Genomic DNA, 19,383 nt, shown 5'->3' on the forward strand with positions numbered 1-19,383 from the left:
TCTGAGAGCATATCACACCTTTGAATAAGTAATACCTCTCAAAGTTGAGGAAACATGCTAAAAAATGCCTGCCTCCACAAACTCAGACTTGTGTTCTTGTAGAAGGAATATCTTTGTAATTGTAATTGCTAGAAAATAGAACAGCAATGCTACAGTCCTGTTGCTTTGGTCTAGTCCAATCCTCTTTAGATAAATGTTGTTGAAATTATGTTTTGCAGGGTGATCGTGGTGAACCTGGCCCTGCAGGCTTACCAGGTTCCCCAGGGGGTCCAGGAACTCCGGGCCCTGTTGGCCCACCAGGAGATGCGGGTCAAAGAGGTGAAACTGTAAGTGAGACTTTTTTTTTTCTAATAATTTTCTTATCAAAAAACTTTTGTGTATGCTTTGGTGCACTGCTTCACATATCTTCTGTATTGCAATCTTTGTAGGGTTCTCGAGGTCCGATGGGTCCCCCAGGCCGTGCAGGAAAAAGAGGTTTGCCTGTAAGTTCTCCATAGTCACCGTTGTTTTATCTGAGATACATTTTACAGGAAAGTACATGAGAAACTGAGCCCAAATTAGAATGCTGAACAGGCTTCAACTCTTAGTATTCTGACTGCAACTGGATGCAGGCAGTCTTCTGAGCTGCAAAGCTGTACAAATCTGTCTGAATACACTACTATTTCTACACTTTCTTCAAAAATCCTTTGCAGAAGAATAACAAATGCTTTGGAAGCCTCTCTATTTGGAGTGTGTTGCTGTTCGGATGATGGTAGGACCTGAGTTGGCAAATAGCTAGAGTCTGTGTTTGACAATTCCAATAAGGGGTAAAGAAATGAATGCTGAACAAAAATGCAGATTTTTAGATAAAAATGGCAGAAATAGAACAAAATCACCTGTTCCCATGAAATTGCCTTAATTCAACTCATGAGATTCTAACTTCAGTCCAAACTGAAAAACAAACAAACCCCATTTTTTTTCTATTACATAAATCTTTTATAGTTCAAACTTGGAACAAAAAATTAATTGCAAACTTGGGAAATTGAAAAGAATGTTGTCCTGTCCCTAAGCAGATGTCATATGAGAGATGGGAAAAGTTTATTGAGTAGTTAGTGATAATGATGCCATTGATAAACTATTTCGAATCTAGCACTGAGAAGTTTAACATGCATTTCGGGCTGAGAAATATAAAGTTGAAAGCAGAAGCCATTTTTTTTTTCCCCAATTATTCTTGGATTAGTATGAAAAGTTTGAAACTATTAAAAATACCAAGAATGAAATTATGATGGTAATAGAAGCAAGCTATTTGTACTGGGGAGTGTGAACATTGTGGTCTGTAACTTCAGCTGTAATTTAATCATAGTGAAGGTGAAATCTGCTGTGAGAAATAAAGATGCAACGTAGAGGATTTCATATTGAAAATACATTTTATCATTATGAGCCTGTGAGAGATCCACAATATTTCAATCTCATCTACGAAAATCATTTGCCATATCCAGTAAGGCAAAGAAATTTCTCAGTCTTAAAATTTTGTTATGTATTTAGTATCATTATTACAGTTGATTTTTTTTTTGTTATTATTATGTAGCTAAATAGACTAAATTTACCACAACTATAATTAAACACAACACAGTTTTCTGTAACTATTTCCTTATTCTTTGGTAAACACTTAAGATTCTTGGAGCTGCCCCAGCATCACCTTCTTCCTAGCTTTGAGTGGAGGTCTGAATACAGTGTCTAAAAGCAAATGAGGGTTTTTTGAGGTTGTGGTGCTTTTTTCCCAGTTCAGAATTTTATATTTAATCACTGATATTTACAGGGTCCCCAAGGACCTCGTGGTGACAAAGGTGACAATGGAGATCGAGGCGACAGGGGCCAGAAGGGACACAGGGGTTTCACTGGGCTTCAAGGTCTTCCTGGTCCTCCTGTAAGTTGTTCTTTTTTTACTATAATTTTATTTTCATGATAGTTAAATAATGTATCAGGAACATACTTATTTAAAAAGGGAAAAAAAGCAAACATGAGTTATTTTTTCCCTGCAGGGTGTTTGTGAGTGGCCTGGCTGTCTGTACTTGATAATATTTTTAATGCAATTTTACAATACGATTTCATGGTGAGGTAAACCTGTGCTTTGCAAGATATGCATTCTCCTACACTTGTTCCATTTGTGCCAGTCCTGCAGTGACTGATCCCTGGCAGTCAGTGATCAGTCAGCACAAGATGATAACAGAAGTTGATACCTTTCAGATAAGCAGGTTAGAGTGTGAAGTGCTTTTTTGACAGTATTTGAACACTTTACAGTCAAGGTATCAAATGCAAAATCCCATGAAGACTGTGACAGTATCTTTTGCTAATACTTGCAAGAACTTCATGATTTCAGTGGCAATTGAATGGAAATGCCATGGTAAACTTAATTTTTTTCATTTGTTCACTGATACTGCACAAGAGCTGGAAGTTTTGACATGCAGGAAAAGAGTCAACTCTCAAAGCATCTTTCCACTTAGTAATGGCCTATGAGTTACTCTTTTATAAGCTAATCTGATTCTAAATGTCATGAAAGCAAAGCTTTCCTGTAGAAACAACTTTATATATAGGCAGGCACCAGCAAATTCTATTAATCTAGATTGTGATTACAGTTGTTACTCTTTGTGACAAAAGAGAGCAACAGAATGAAAATGAATCGTAAGAGGGAAAGGTGCTACGCGTTGTTCATGTATATTATAATCCTATTCCAACATTGTGTATATCACACACTAATTCTTTAAAACTAAAGGACTATGCTTTAAATGTCATAATGATATGATAATTTCTTCTGTTTAGGGTCCTATTGGTGAGCAGGGCAGTCCTGGCATTCCAGGCCCATTTGGTCCTCGGGTGAGTATAATGTTTCAGGTTTAAGGTTTTCTTGCTTGTTTTTTTTTCCTCAATCAGATTTCTGTTTCCGCTTCACTTCTATTTCACTGGCTTTTACTGACTTCAGTATCATGTGGTGTTTACCCTTCTACCTTTTGCTGAGACATTACCTTGTTTAATATAGTAAAGCTTTGACATAAGTGTAGTTTATACCTAGATTAAAAAGATCAGTTCAAAGTAACTACAGGGCTACAGCCTCTTTTTACAGGCACTTTTGCTGCAGCTGATGCAAAGCCATATATGTGGCAGCTCTGCTAATTGCAACTCTGCCTTTTATACCCCCATGTATGTCATTCACCCAAAAGTAACAGAGAAATATGACTTCCTTGGATGTTGCGAAGTGACAGCGTATCTCTGAGTCTGTATACATGTCGGCGTACAGCAGCTACTCCAGTCTGTGTAGCACCTCGAATTGAACCCCCACTTAAATGGTTAAGGAAAAAATATGCAGCTGATTCAAAGATATATTAGCTGGGGTGACTGGCTTCAGAACAGCAGCATTGAAACTGCCTTCTCACTTTTAGAGAAGAAGAAAAAAGTGATTTTTAGAAGTTTTGAAATAGACATAAGTAATTAGATTGCTTCCTGAAAACATATTCCTTGTAAAGGGCTGTTTTGTATAACTTTGTTATTAAATGCTAAAATACATTCCTTCTTTTTCTTATATTTTCTAGGGTCCTCCAGGTCCAGTTGGTCCTTCCGGCAAAGATGGAAGTCCTGGTCCACTTGGGCCAATTGGGCCTCCCGGTGTTCGAGGGAGTGTAGGAGAAGCTGGGCCTGAGGTAAATTGATGGGAATATGGAGGGAAAAGGTTGCCTTCAAATAATGAGATTTTTTTACAGTCCATTGTGTCACTTTCTCAAACATTTGTGAGCTCAAGACAAATGGTAAGATTTGATACAGTTTCTCCGACTAATAGCCAGGGTAACTGTGTTGAAAGGGCTCATTTTTTAATCATTTTCATCTTCTGGACCTGTGATGATCCCAGTCTCATCCACCCATGCTCTCCTTAGGCCAGCCTGGGGCTACTTCTGCAGTTAGTTCACTGAATCTGCACTTCAACGTGTCTGTTTGGCAAGTTGGATCCTAAAACCTCAGGCCTAAGCATAGGTCAGTTGCTGTATCTGGAACCAGGGGTAGTTCAAAGTCAGTAGTCCCTCAAAAGTGGCACTGAATTAGAACAGCCATGTGACTCGTTGCCAGCAGTATACTCCATCATGCCTTGCATTAAGGAAATCCTTCTGTCCAAACGAAAAGCCAAAACTCTTAACACTGCACTCAGCTGACCTTCAGCCTGATCTGAGGTTTACAGACATCAACCGTGAGCTGATACGCAACTAATGAAAAATAGTTTGACCATTTTGGAAAAAGTTGTAAATCTTTGTTAAACGCCCAGCATCTTCCACATTTACCGGTTTGCAATACCCTAAGTCATAATAAGTAATGCTATCCCAAGGAAGGTAAGTTAGAGAATTAAAAGACTGGTATTGCTTATTTTGGGATAGGCGTGGAAAAGGTGGAATAAAATAACGAGCAAGACAGACAAGGCAGTTTCTGCTGGTTTTCTGTCATGTTTTCTGTGTTTATCATGTGCTAATATTCAAACTATTTCATTTGAATTTCTGCTAATTATTGCTATCTCCACTTTTGCCGAGGCACCATGGCTTGGATGAATAGTCTACAGTAAAGCATAAGAATATAGTGTGTATCCAGATCCTTCATCACTGCAAAAAGACAGTACAAGAAATATCACATACCAGTAACTTTAGTTTTCCTTTCATGGTGGCTTGCTGCAACTATGAATTGGAACTGCAAAGCAAGAAATAAAAGTTAAAATTTCATTTGTGAGATGCAGCACTTGTTAGTTTGGGTGTGTGCTCTGTAGTAAACATTTGAAGCACTAGTTGTGAATTCTGAGGTAATTACTCTCAATGGAAATGCCACGTTTTGATATAGCATCTGATGCACCAGAGCATCAAACTTATGATGAAGGTATGTTACAGCCTTTTTGCTGCCAAAGAAGAGCTGGTAGAGCCTGCAGGTGGAGGTATGTTTATTAACAGATACATTATGTCTCAAGACTCAGTTACCTCCCCAAGAGTCGCAATTCAGGTTGACAGAAGGACCTCACGACCCATCATTCATGAAAATATACTTAGTCAGGAAAACACACTTAATCACGTAAACATCTGCTCTGCCCAGTAAGGATGATGCAGATTCTGTCTTGCATACTTGTGGCTAGAAAGCTCAGCACTGTGCAAGATAGATGTAGAGATATTTCTAGCGCCAGATTTTTCTGTCCAGTCTTTACTAATGGAAAGTGTGCCTGAGGCAACTCAGGGGAAGCAGGAATTTTAGATTTATCTGAAAATCACTTACAGCTGTTAGGAATTTTAAGAAATAAAGTTATTACAGAGGGATTTGAACAAGGAGGGACAGATGGCTTGAAAAAAATGGAATGAGGATGCCATTCCTTGATGACTTTTTCCAGCTGTTAAGTCTGAAATCAGGAGTAAGAAAAAGTTGAGCAAGGTATTAAGACAGGCAGAGAGGGCATGAAGCAGAAAGAATAACTCACATGCGGGTCTTATCTCTTACCCCTCTTACTGGAAATGTGAATTGTTTATCTGTATCTGAATATTCCCTGTGCATTAGGGTGGCTGGCCCTGAAGTTTTACATTTTTAGTGGCTGGCTTCGCTATCATTTTGTATTATATTTACCCTGCAGTGCCTCTGTTGCCCTTTTGTTTTTAACCTTAGGGTCCACCAGGTGATCCTGGCCCTCCTGGCCCTCCAGGACCTCCAGGCCATCTCACTGCTGCCATTGGTGACATTATGGGACACTATGATGATGCTATGGCAGATCCGCTACCAGAGTTTACTGAAGATGAAGCAGCCCCAGATGACCATAATAAAACAGACCCAGGAGTTCATGCCACACTGAAGTCACTAAGCAGCCAGATTGAGACTATGCGCAGCCCAGATGGTTCAAGGAAACACCCAGCACGGACTTGTGATGACCTGAAGCTGTGCCACCCATCCAAGAAGAGCGGTGCGTATAAACACCATCTGTGTCATATGCAGCTCTCTTGTTTCTAGTATATACTGGGTCACTGGAAATAAAAAAAAGTAATACAGATTTTGATGGCCTAAATTGATATTCATACTAGGAGCTTGAAAACTTCTCACAAAAAGATATTTCTGCTTGCCAATGAAATATATATTCAGATGCATCCCATATTTATTTATTCAGTATTTATGCAGACGTATTTTAAAATCTGAGATATTTTAGACTTCCATGGAATACTACTTCTGAGACTGTTATCACCATGGAGTACCGCTTACATGATGATAGAAACAGATTGGTATGCCAGTTGTGAATATTTGCTTAATTGCTGTTAGATCAAAATGTTATCTGTGGGCTGGTGACCTGTGAGTGCTTTCCATCCAGAATTCTCTGCTGCTGCTCCACATTGGCAATTTGTAGGTCATAATGCGCTAGTCTGCCATTTAGGAGATTCCCTAATTTGTATAGATTAGTCAGAGGATAAGTCAGAACAGACTTGAAGGTAGAGTTAATTTGTGGCAGGCCTTACCAGATTTTGCCCCGTTTCCTGAAACTTTGCTTCCAACATCAATATTAGGCAGGGCTGCCACCAGTTTCTCATATGTAGAGAAAATGGTCTTCTGGCCACTGTGTGTTCTTTATGCACTTGGGGTGTTCAGCAGCTTTGCAATGGATTTAAAGAACCTTAACCTTAAACAGCTTTCAAGTCAAGTCTGAATTCCCCAATTTTGAAGTATTTGAAATAGTGACCAGCTTTTGTCTTGAAACAACATTATAGTGTGTACCTGAAACACACATCAAAACACACATCAGATTGATACAGGAAACATATGCCTGTTTTGTACTGTTGTGACATACTTTTGCTTACATGTCCCCAGGTATTTAAAGAATCTTTATAATATAACAGAATATCAATACATGTTCTTTGTAGGTGAATATTGGATTGATCCTAACCAAGGATGTGTTGAAGATGCTATAAAAGTGTACTGCAACATGGAAACTGGAGAGACCTGTATTTCTGCACACCCATCTACTATACCACGTAAAACATGGTGGGCCAGCAAGTCGTCTGAATTGAAGCCCATTTGGTATGGCCTTGATATGAACAGGGGATCACAGGTAACAAAATATATTTAATGTCAAGAATTGACTTCCATGAAACTTGTTTCCTTCTGATTTAGAACTTCATCTGCTATTCTGAGTGGATTCTGCTATAGTCAGAATATTATAACTATTTATTGACTGGCTTATATTCAATTGGTTGTTATTACCATACAGCAAATACAGGAAAGAGCTGGGAGAAACAATGCAAGTGCCTCTAAGGCAGGATTGGGCTATAAGTAGACCACTGCTGGAAGAGATTTACTTCTCTCTTTTACAAAATGTCAACTTCTCTAGCAATCTGTCTTAGTAACTTACTATCCTTGTCCTTAGAAAATTGTACTTTTACCCTAATATATGATTTAAATGACTGCTATTTTAAATTAATTCTACTCTTTCTTTCAGAAAGCTCTTTACTGCTAAAAATTACAAAACTTATGTTATAAATTTGTTTTTAAAGAAAATGTGATTGTTATCGTATGTGTCAGGATGCTCCATGCTGAATGCATCAGTCTCCAGGCAGACAAAAATTCCACTCAGCTTTCTGTTGGGTTTTCCTTCTGTAGTAACTTCTAAGAATAGGCCTAATGGTCCTGCCAAATAACAGAAGTTTATGCTATGCAAAGTATATAATTAATTCACTACTTTTTGCCATTTCTATTCCTAGTTTGTCAAATCAAAAGCACAGAAAATATTTTCAATTTTTATTTCATAGGGAGCAATTAAATATCTTTAAAATAAGTATTTGGTGTGTAAAAGATAATGCTATTATCAACTGGATTCCTGATAACAGTTCAGAACTTCAAGAATTGAGAACAGATGTGATATTGATTACTTTTTTGAGATGTTTTCAATTATTATTAAAATCAGGAGAACTTGCTGTGACCCAAGATGTCACATTGACATTTAGCTGACTGCAGAACTACACATAGGGTTTTTGTAAGTCAGATGCTCTTTGGAGGAAGAAATTATCTTGATGAATACTATAAAATAATATTTCTTTTTTTGAAACACTGTCAGATTTGATAACTAATAGTATAATCTGTATTATAGTCATATGCACTCCTGACACATTCTAAATAATAAATATGTCCAAGATTGCTAAACAGAGATAACACATTCTGTAAAAAAAATCACAGCATCAATGTATAAGATTTCTCTTTTCTTCACCAGTTTCAGTGGAATGTATACATTTTTAGTCATTCTTGACTTTTATTTTTTATGTTGCAGTGATTCATAAAGCATGAATAAAATGAAACCTGCACAAATAGGGAAAAAAATCTCAGGAATTTTAGAATTTTTGTTATTGGTAGAAAAATTGCTCCTGTTTTTTATAGAAACAGTGGCACTTTGTAAAACATTTGTCAAACTTCTGTGCAAGTTAGTTGATAAAGCCCATATGCAAATGTATAGTTATTTTTGTATAGTCAACTTTGGCTGTCTGTGATGATTCTGAATACAATACAAAGCCTGCAGAAAACAAGTTGCTAAAGCTGCAATATAGCAGGTACACTATAAAAGGGTTTTCTGTGCTTGACATTTCTTATCTACCCTGAGGTTGCTGTAATGCACTATTTCATGTGTAAGGCTTAGCTCCTGCTGAATCCCTTTCTGAAACAAGGCAGAATTAATTCCAAAACTTGGCATGTCTGTCATGTGCCTTTGAGTTGTTCAGGGCAGGGCTTTATGGTCAAAATTCCCCAAAATGATCCGTGTTACAGGATGTCTACATTTCTTCATCCTCAACTGGCAGCAAGTTACAGAAGAAACCGTTCTTAGATTTTAGGTAATAGGGCTCCTGCTAGTCATGTCTGGAAAGGATTGTGATAATGACAGATGATTCTAACATTCATGAACTCTTAATGAATCTTCATGTAATATGTGTCGATCTGTTTCTGTATCTTCACAGTTTGTGTACGGGGATACAGCTGTCACTCAGATGACATTTCTGCGCCTCCTATCAAAGGAAGCTTCCCAGAATATCACTTACGTTTGTAAAAACAGTGTTGGGTACTTGGATGACCAGACGAAGAACCTGAAAAAAGCTGTAATTCTGAAAGGGGCCAATGACCTGGAGCTCAAAGCAGAGGGAAACAGCCGATTCAGATACACTGTTCTTCATGACAGCTGTTCTGTAAGTTTGGGGGTTTTATGGAGAAAAAGGACTTTTGTCCTTTTTCAGTTCTTCCTAGATTTAGAAAAGAATCCATAGAATGAAGTAATTAAAATACTGCCGAATTTCATCAGAAATTGTAGAAGTAATTGATCAAATACGTATTTTACTACAATTCTAGCTTTGCATAAGAGAAGTCTACACTATTTAGAGGATGTTTACAAATTAGTACTTAATAGTGAACATACATAAGATATGTATCTTGCCATTTTGCATTTCCCAGTATTTGGTTACCTCTGTGTGGAATCAGATAACCCTGAGTATTTGTCTGCCAGATAGGTAAGATTATTGCAGCAATACACTGGAGGAAACTTACTGGTACTATGACTGACTATTTCCTCCAAAAATTCTTAGTGGATATAAAACCAGCAAGTAGTAATTTTTTTTCATATTCAATAGCATCCTCAGTCAAGTCCAAGATACTGCCAAAATAATTTTAAAATTAGTTTTGCACTTGAAATAAATTGGAGTATTCTCTGTGTTTTAAAAATAATGTAGCCCAAGATGATATGTGCAGGCGCGGATTAACACGTATAAAAGAATTTCATGACATAAAGAAAAATCAGTTCAGCTCAAGGAGAAAATCCTGCTGTGTCGGTCTGATGGGTCTGTTCATCAATGTAAAAGCAAGATATATACATTTTAAAATAACCAAGGTGCAGTACAGGCGAGGGTGTGTTGCTCAGTGAAGATACAGTGAGATCCTTCTGAACTATCAGACAACTGACTCAGCAGCTGGAATTCAGGCTGTTTCTCACAGGAGCTCTGGCCTAAGGTTTTCTCTTTTTTTTTTTTTTTTTTTTTTTTTTTTTTTGTCCCCTTCCAGAAACGTAATGGGAACATCGGCAAGACTGTTTTTGAGTACAGAACACAGAATGTGGCACGCTTACCTATCATAGATATTGCACCAGTGGACATTGGCAGTACTGACCAGGAATTTGGAATTGAAGTTGGGCCGGTTTGCTTTGTGTAAGAGGAAGGGGGGGAATTAACACACTACCCAGCAACAGCAGCAATTAAACACGTGAACTTAGACTGATTGAAGTTAATCCTGAGACTCTTGAAGTAATGGCTGATGTTGGATCAGCATTGTATATACAGCTCTTTCTAAATGCCCAGCCTCCTTTTGAATATTTATTTTACTTACAAACCTGTTTTAAATGATTGAAACCAACTTTTTAGTACAACAGCACAATTTTAAGAGGATCAATGGTCACCTTTTAAAAGTAATATGAGTCTTTTTCCTTGCTTTTGTTTCAAATTATTTTGAAATTTACAGGTATTCAAATTAGATAGTTTTAATGTGGGACTATATAAAGCTCTAAGAAGTATTTCTTTTGCTTGGATGCATACTGAGTAACAGAAAAGTAGAGCACTTTTGTGAACAGTTGGCTGTATTTCAACCCTCCCTACTCCCCTCTACCCCAGTTTGTCTTCCTGTGGTTGCCAGTATGATAGCCATTCACAGAGATCTGTGTCTTTTGTAGAAGAAAATCTCTTCAGACAAGATCATCTTAATTTGACATTGTCTTTTCTGCACTTTCCTATGTAATAGTCTGCTCGGAAGAGTATTCCATAGCCATGATTAATTTCTGAAGTAAAAATACTGTTGGGGTAAATATGAGGTTTTGGTAGGGATGTCCCATATCTTAAATTTTAAGGCCAGACTTCACTTCTCACAATGTATCTGTGTAATTCCATTAAATTACCCTTAATCTTAAAAATCTTAAACCAAATACTTGTTGATTTTCCAGTGCTTGCCCGTCTAAGAAACCATTACATATCAAATTATACAATGTCTTATATATGGTACCAGTTTATGTATGTTGCAAATCATTCACATGTATACCAGACCAATTGCTAATAAAGAGAAAGAAAGTTTAGAAATTCATTGTTTTTAGCTGACATCCAGACATGCATCACCAGTAATTTGACTAACTGGCCTTGAGTTGTCAAGGCAAGAAAGTTCCATCATTTCTTAGCATGAGCTACCTCACCTCTGGAATGGGATGCATTTAATATTCCTGGTTTTATTTTAGATAATAAAAGGTGCTATGCTTCTGTAGTTATTTCAAGAAAGGAGATAGGCAGGGCAAAACCAACAAAAAAGTGATGGTGCTAAATGACTGTAGAAGGCTGATGAAATAAAGATGCCTACTGTCAATGTCATTTTCAAAGCTTAGCTCTTAGGCTTATGGTATTTGAGAGAACAATGTTACAATGCATTTATTTGTTGGTCATACAGTATGTAGACTATTTTGTGCCAATAACATGCTTTATTTTGTAAAGTATGTGGGTACAAACTTAGTTTTCCTGTTTCTTTATTGCATCTGTGCTCTCCACATTTTCTCTTTGTTCCTTAAAAAAAAAAAATAAACAGTTGGGGCCATCCCTAAAGAAATTCATGCACATAGCTTTATTCTTGTATCTTTGCAAAGCATTTAATTAAATACATGCTTCTCGCTATGCAAGTGGTTTCCTTTCTGTAGAATCCCTTCCAGTGTGTCCCATATCAGTTCATTTCCAGGAAATTAAAAATAGAAATATTTAACTCTTGTTTTGTTGCTATTTAAATAACTCATTTGCAGTGCATTCTTCTGAAGTATTTTACACAGAGGAATTTTGAAGGTATTTTGAATAATGCCCTCTGTGCCAGTTTTTGCAAGATAGGTGTCAATTTATATGAACTAATCAGCTGTCCTATTAAAGTTACCTAACTGGTATAGTTTGAGGCTCCAGAGAAAGATCATTTTTAAGACTCAAATAAAATGCAACTTAGCCAAATTCCCACTGTCAATGTGAGTTATCACTGATAGAAAAACAGCTTCTGAACAAGCCATAAAGTTGCATTGTAGCAAGGCAGGCAAGAATCTATGTTCCTTTCCTCCTTCTGAAAGGGTAGGAGTTTGCAGTTTTCCAGGTTGTCCATCTGCATGTCCATACAGGGTGGGCAGGAACTGGGAACAGGGAAGTTGACAGGCTCATGCTGATGTTACCTGTTTCTTTTTACTACACAAGCAGAAACTCTGCGATTTCTTTTTTACTAGCATGAAATAATTTCAATAAATATGTGACTCAAGACTTAGCTTATCATTTTGGATCCTTAGAAGTTTTAGATAACCTTAATTTCACTGAGTAACCTGAGGTGTAATGGCTTGTTCCAACAAGTTCATGCAAAGGTAGATATCCAGTGGCTGTGATCATACCTCTACAGGACATCCACATGCGGAAAATAAATAATGTTTGGAGTATAGCTGCATGTTTGAAAGTTATTTTTAATCTCTGATTTTCATCAACAGGGTATGATAATCAGTGATTATTATAAATGTTTTGTGAGACTATTGAAGGAGAAGAACGTTTCATTATGAAGGATACATTTTTTTTTTTTTTCCAAGTCTCTCTTTGTATCTCTGTCTCCATATGAAGCATGCAGTATTTCCTCAACCGGGTGCCTTGAGCACTGAAAAAGCGCTTTAATGAGAAAGCGGTCTAAAGTAATATTCTGTAAAAACCATCACTGGAGAGTCACTGAAGCAAAGTCTCACTGGAAGCGTGAACTTTCAGGAAATTTGAGTAGTTAATTGGGGATGTGGTTGGACATGCTTTTTTTTTTTCTTCTCTTGACTACCTGTTTGTAGCATACGTGCTTATCACATTCATTCCCTGTTTAAGCATTCCTCAAATTATTGTAGCATCTTTTTAATCAGAGAAAAAAAGGGGGTGGTGGTGGTGCAGAATTTCACTGTTTTAAACTGCTTTACCTTTTATCCAGGCAATGTGGCGTAGTCTTATGTAAATACATCTTTAATTTCATAAACCTGGAATGGATACTGATAGTTTGCAAAAGGTTTATTAATTTGTAAAGTAGCATTAAGTAAATGTCAGCTTTGACATATAGTGCAGTTCTGTCTTGGTGGCAAATAGCCTCATAAATGGTATAAAACGTAGAGTGGTTACAATAATATCATATCAGAGACTGCATTTAAATTAAATTCAAGTTATAAGAGTTGGTTGTTGCAATTGTTTTCCAATACATTCTTGCTGAGGGAGGAAAAAATGTGAAGGATCTATCAGATATACTCAGTGGGCCTTGGAGGTTATGATAAATGTTCCCAGAAATTAAGAAGTTTGTTTATCTGCAGGCCGAATGAACAAAGAATTGACATTCAAATACTGATGAGCATACTCTTACTTTGCTGTTGACTAGTTTTAGTGATCTTTCACCTTTGTATTAAATATATTATATTTTGTAGAAAGTTTAATAATGCCTTCTCCAAGGCTTTTTCTTCTTCCTACTGGACATTTTCTCTCAATTTATTTTGAGCAGGAAGAGATACAGGGGACAGAACTGATCACAGTGCTATAGTTTATTGAATACATCAGCTAACATGCCCAGTGGTTTAACTGTGCAGTATTAATATTGCTTTATGTAATGTATAATTAAGTAATGTTAATATTGTAAAAAGTAATGTGTTTCCTAGAGGAGCCCAACTCTGAATGCATACATCAAACGTTAGCCTAGCCTCCCTACTGCATTCTGAGCCTTCTTGTAGAGACCTCTTTCTACTGAGCAGCTCTGGATGCTTAAAATGTAAGGCAAACAAGGAATTGGTGGTTTAAGTCCTCCCTGAACAAGAGGATTTTTTCAAATCACAGTTTTGGATTTATGCATCTTAGTTTTAGAGTGACTAGGAAGAAGAGTTTACATTTTAGCTGAATGATTAGCTCTTTTAAAAGGCTGATGGAGCACATTAAGATGCATCTCCTCCCCCCTCCTTCCATACAGACCTTTCTCTTCAATTTTGGTACTCCAGCTCTGTTTATTCTGTTATTTCTGGGTACATGAGAGTGTAAGTTCAAATCTCATGGCCTCTCTCTCCCAAACTCCTTCCTTGCCTATCTGTTAGCTTCCTTGTAGACACCATAAATACTCAGCTCTAAGTTTTTACTACTAAAAAGATTCTGCAGTGTACCAGGAGTACTACATGCAGTAGAAGCAGGCATCAAGCAACACAGAAATGTAAGAAAGAAAATGTCATAGCATTATAGCTAGAAACAACACAACCAAAGTCTACAAAACATAGCAAGCAAAATGAGGAGAAAGATGATGATTGTTTTCTCTGTGAAGGCAAGTAAAGACTCTAAAAAAATAAGTGAGTTAAGAACAAAAACCTTTTTTTTTTTTTTTTTTCTTTTCATTTTACTGTAGAGTAACGGCCCCCAGGTTTCTTGTCTCCTGTAGCTGCCTGAGATTGAGCAAAGTAGTTATTGGGCCAGTAAACACTCAATCTATGAATTTTTTAAATTATTGTTTCAGGAAATGAAGGCTATACTGAAGGTTTAATATTCGCTAGGCAGTTGTTCTCACTGATAGAGGATATTTATAAAAGGACTAGGATTGCAGAAAGACAGAGTAAAACAATTGCAAAAGGAAAAGCCGAACTAAATGGAAATGTAGAAACGATAATGGAAGAAAAGAAGATTCCCTCAAGTAGGCAAATACCATAGAGAAAACAAGGTAAAAAAATGATAATATTAGACAATGATGGTATTATAATTTAAAAATTCATGACAAAAGGTAAAACAAAATCATCAATTCAATAGCTGAAATAGAAATGACAAAGAAACTGTGAGCCCATAAACCCAGTTGGCTAAACTGGATGTTTATGCTAGAAAAAATACATAATTTTGATTTTGGATTATCATGTCCAGTGGATCATTGTTTGCTTGCAAAGAGTTTAAAGATTTTGTTGAAGTGTGTGACTTCAAGCATGTTCTGCAGAGTTCAGAATGTCCATAAGAGAGTCTTCTGGAGCAAAATTGTGAGATGGGTACAGAGTGTTAGATTGTTTCTTAAAAGGTAGAATGTTATTAGCCAGCCTGTTTTACCTGCTGTCATGCTATTCAGAAGTTTAGCTTGTGTTAAAATCAGAGGTAATGATTATTGTGTCAAATAGAGATCGTGAGAATCATTATGAAAAATGATGAATTACAATTGAGAATCACCTATATTAAACCCTGCGCACCCCAAGACAGCATATGTATGGTCACAAGGGGGAAAATAGATACAAAAAGACAAGCTTTCTTGTGAATTTGCTGCTCCTTCCTGTGGGGTGATTATAGCTTTAGGAATAGTAGAAGAAATCTGTTTTTTCCACAAACCAAAGAAGGACAGATGCAATGCTAGAAATGGCCAAGAAGGCCAACAGCATCCTAGCCTGTGTCAGAAATAGTGTGACCAGCAGGAGTAGGGAAGTGCTTGTGCCCCTGAACTCAGCACTGGTGAGACCACACCTTGAGTACTGTGTCCAGTTTTGGGTGCCACAGTGCAAGAAAGACATGGAGGTGCTGGAACTTGTCCAGAGAAGGGCAACAAAGCTGGTGAAGGGCCTGGAGAATAGGTCTTATGAGGAGCGCCTGAGGGAGTTGGGATTATTTAGCCTAGAGAAGAGGAGGCTGAGGAGAGACCTTATTGCTCTCTACAACCACCTAAAAGGAAGTTGGTCTCTTCTCCCAGGTAACTAATGACAAGAGAAGAGGTAATGGCCTCAAGCTGCCCCAAGGGAGATTTAGATTGGATATTAGGAAAAATTTCTTTACCGAACGAGTGGTTAAACATTGGAGCAGGCTGCCCAGGGAGGTAGTGGAGTCACCATCCCTGAAGGTGTTGAAAAGAAATATAGATGTGGTGCTTAGGGACATAGTTTAGTGGTGGACTTGGTAGTGTTAGGCTAATGATTGGACTTGATGATCTTAAAGGTTTTTTCCAACCAAAATGATTCTATGAGAAACCAAACACACTGTAGTAGAGCCGATGGATTGGACAGTGCTCAGGAGGACCTGGGCGGAACAAAGCAAAAATTAAAACTGAAGTGCTCTGAGAAAACCCAGAGAGCTTAATTGCTAATGCAGCTATTGTGCTATCAGCATTATATGTTTTATCATTTGCTGGGAGAAGGTCTGGAAAAGTATTAAGGTACCAGGCACCACTCTAGTTTGTGCAGGATGCTAAAGAGTCAATTTTCCTCCATCCCCCACATTAATTTCTTGCACGTTTTTATTTCCTTGCTGTTAAAATAAGAGGCCATCTTTCCATAAACTATGGGTTAAGATTTTTTTCTAAATAATATTTCCTAATCATTATGATCTGTTGTGTTCTCAAAATCAGAGAATGGTGAACTATCAAATGTTTCTACTGCAAAATTGATTCCTCAATTGAGGTATTACTATCCATCCTCCAGGGAAGACTGCAGCCTTATTTAGGAGGGTTTGTGCAGTCAGAAAACATGCAGGTTCACATCTGACAAAGCATCACAGAACTGCTTTTTGGCCTTAGAGAACAGAGTGAGAAATCTGATACAAAACACAACCAATTTTATCAAAAGAACATTATTACAGTTCTAGAAACTTCAGTGAAATATTTCTACATGTTTGGTAGGGAGCAATCTTGCCTACAACACTGACAGAAGATTGTGACAATTATAGGACCTGTCATTGTAATTTAGGAGCATCTGCCCTCTAGAGAACATGCTGTGTGATTCTATAGGGAAAATCGGAGTAAGGCAAAAGAATTTCCTGCTGTCATATTAATTCAGCCATTGCCTGATAGGAATCTTAATCTCCACTTTGCAAATGCTACCAAACTGAAAGGAGGAATGAGTAGACTTTTTTAGGTACCTTGGAGTTACTACAACAAAGATAGTGAAGCTGAAATGTGAGTTGTGATAGGAATATTCACAAAACCCCACTGAAACTGGAACATCTCTAATTCCTCCAGGAGTGATTTTTTTTTTTTTTAATGACTGCGTTCTTGGTGAGTATGGACATGGATTTGGCAACAAAACTTAAGTTTTGAACTTTAATCCAGAGGTGTCCATGGCTAAGGGTATACTGAAAGTAAGTCATGCAATTTATCCCATGAACCTCCTGTGGCAGAGAGAAATTTTGGATAAGCATAGCTTTGCCAGGTACAACTTATGGCAAAAAAAGAAAAGATGGCAACCAATGGCCTTCTAGGAAAGGGATGTCACAAGCAGGAGTGGCTTGTGATGGGAAAGAAGCAGCATTGGTTACAGTCAATGCTTCCAGAAGACATCCTCTAGGCTGAAGCTATTGCAGAACAAAGAGCAGGTGAGAAGACAAGACCACCAGGATTTTGTTCTGGTGGACTTCATTCATCCTGGAGCATCCATCCCCCTGTGTTGGGTGAACTACATCTCTCCTCCTCCCAGTAAACAGGTAGGCAGAAACACAGATCTCTTCATCTCCCAAAACCTAAAACCTCCTGCGCAATATCTTTGTCTTCTAGTACTTTAAATCTAGGTTTCTACAGATTTTCTTTAAGAGCATGACAAGCTATAATCAAGGGCATCTGATTACAAGCACATGTTGAATTAAAATGCTAAATCACACTAAAAATATTTCATACATTACTGCAACTTAAGATTTGTGCAATGAGTACAATGTTACTCACATTTCCAGAACAGAGATATTTAAAAATTGGAGCCTGCCAGACCTGGCTCCATTCCTCATGAAAAGAAATAGATATGATTTTTCAAAGAACCACTAAGGTTTCAGTCTTGGTTAAAGGGGTATGCTACCTGTAATAAGAAATATGTTCTAATTTGGTGACTACACTGATGCTGGGTTGCTGTTATAAATAGTAATTGTTCCTCCAAAATAACACATTTTCCAGCTTATATAAATAATATGCAGCTGACAAGGAACACTAGAAATTAGATGTCTTTACTAAAGCCATCAGGACAGCCGTAGCATGGCAAGGCATGTGTTAGGAAGACCTTTCCCTTTTATGAATTCAGAATTGTCATAGACAGCTCTTCCTCCAAGTTACTGCCTGCAAATAAAGGCTCAAGACTATTCAGCTGATGTCACAACCAAGTAAGTGTTACAAGTTACACTGCTGCTTATTTAAATTTCTAGCTTCCTTTTTTTAGCAAGGAAAGTTGTTGATAATTAGCCAGTTTCCAGAAAAAATTCCTAGTAGCTATTCAAATCCAGAAACCCCATTAGAAGTGATTGCCCTGGCATGGTCCTAGTTGCAAACTTACCACTGAGGTGAAGAGCTGCAGGCACAGAAACTCATCAAATGGTTTATTTCTTGTCAGTAGCTGTCCCTAGGTTGTTACCTCCAACAGGGAGGACTGCTGAAGCCAAACTGCTTCTGCAGCAATTTCTTACACTGCACCCACCAAGGGTTGTGAAAGGGGGCTTGTGTGTTTTTTGAAGCAGTGCCTGGAGCCACGCAGCTGTTAGATATGATGGCCACAGAGAATGCCTTACCAGTCACCCAAAGGGGTGTAAGGCTGTGTGATTCACAGGTGTTTATAAATTTAAAAATTAAGGCCTAATCAGAAGATTTTCCATTAGAGAATGTTTTACTGGATTGTTGTAATGCTTTGAGTTTTTTAAACATGATTTCCATAAAGAATGTAGAAAGCGGATGTTGAGATAGTCACCATGCTAGAGGCAATAGTCAGGGAGTCCAAGCTCACGAGAAGAAAAACTCTGGTATCCTGTAAAAGAGCTACATCTTTAGGTGATAATCTGTAATTCATTGGAAAGGTGAAGTTCCAATGAAATATTAAAACCTAAATTAGTGATATCATAAAGCCATTGGTATGATCCGGGAAACTCTTTGAGGCAAGGTTTTGGGGGTTTGGTTTGGTTTGTTTCTTTTCCCCCAATAAGCCACAGTAATGTGGTGCTATGAAGTGTATGAATATCAGCTGGTTTAACATATAACTGAATAAGAAGCTGTGGCTCAGAATGAGAAATTTGTCTTATCAATCAGCCTTATTACTGTGTGGGCAACTTCTTTCCTTCTTTTTCATGACTCTCATTCAATTTCATGCCTCTCTTTCAACTACATAGACTATAGTTTGTGATTTTTTTTTTCTTTTCTCCAATACAACTTCAGATTTATATGCTAAAGGAAGGTGCAATTGAATATGTGCCTCAACCTCAGCTTATTTTAGAGCTTGAAAGCAAGTGTTGGTGTTTTCATACAGCTTTGAAAGAGCTATTAGTTACCTGCACGAAATGAGGGGGTTATTCCCAGAAGTGCTGTAGTCTATGAACTTGATGTGCTGCTCTGTAACAGTGAGTAATGGTGCTGCTAGGCTGAAAGTGC

The 19,383-nt window shown here is 37.6% G+C and overlaps 1 protein-coding gene across 1 annotated transcript in view; it reads left to right on the forward strand.

Moving 5' to 3' along the window:
- The window catches only part of COL5A2 (collagen type V alpha 2 chain), a 108,654-nt gene extending 98,448 nt beyond the window's left edge, over positions 1-10,206 (forward strand). The window contains exons 46-54 of the mRNA XM_086465985.1: positions 219-326; positions 429-482; positions 1,799-1,906; positions 2,800-2,853; positions 3,567-3,674; positions 5,653-5,944; positions 6,891-7,078; positions 8,970-9,194; positions 10,060-10,206. Coding sequence (XP_086322111.1) covers positions 219-326; positions 429-482; positions 1,799-1,906; positions 2,800-2,853; positions 3,567-3,674; positions 5,653-5,944; positions 6,891-7,078; positions 8,970-9,194; positions 10,060-10,206 — 1,284 coding nt within the window. The remainder of the gene's footprint in view (positions 1-218; positions 327-428; positions 483-1,798; positions 1,907-2,799; positions 2,854-3,566; positions 3,675-5,652; positions 5,945-6,890; positions 7,079-8,969; positions 9,195-10,059) is intronic.
- The last annotated feature ends 9,177 nt before the right edge of the window (positions 10,207-19,383 follow it).

This window comes from Leptosomus discolor, chromosome 5 (genome assembly GCF_034619465.1).
Source record: "Leptosomus discolor isolate bLepDis1 chromosome 5, bLepDis1.hap2, whole genome shotgun sequence".
Lineage (NCBI taxonomy): Eukaryota > Metazoa > Chordata > Aves > Leptosomiformes > Leptosomidae > Leptosomus > Leptosomus discolor.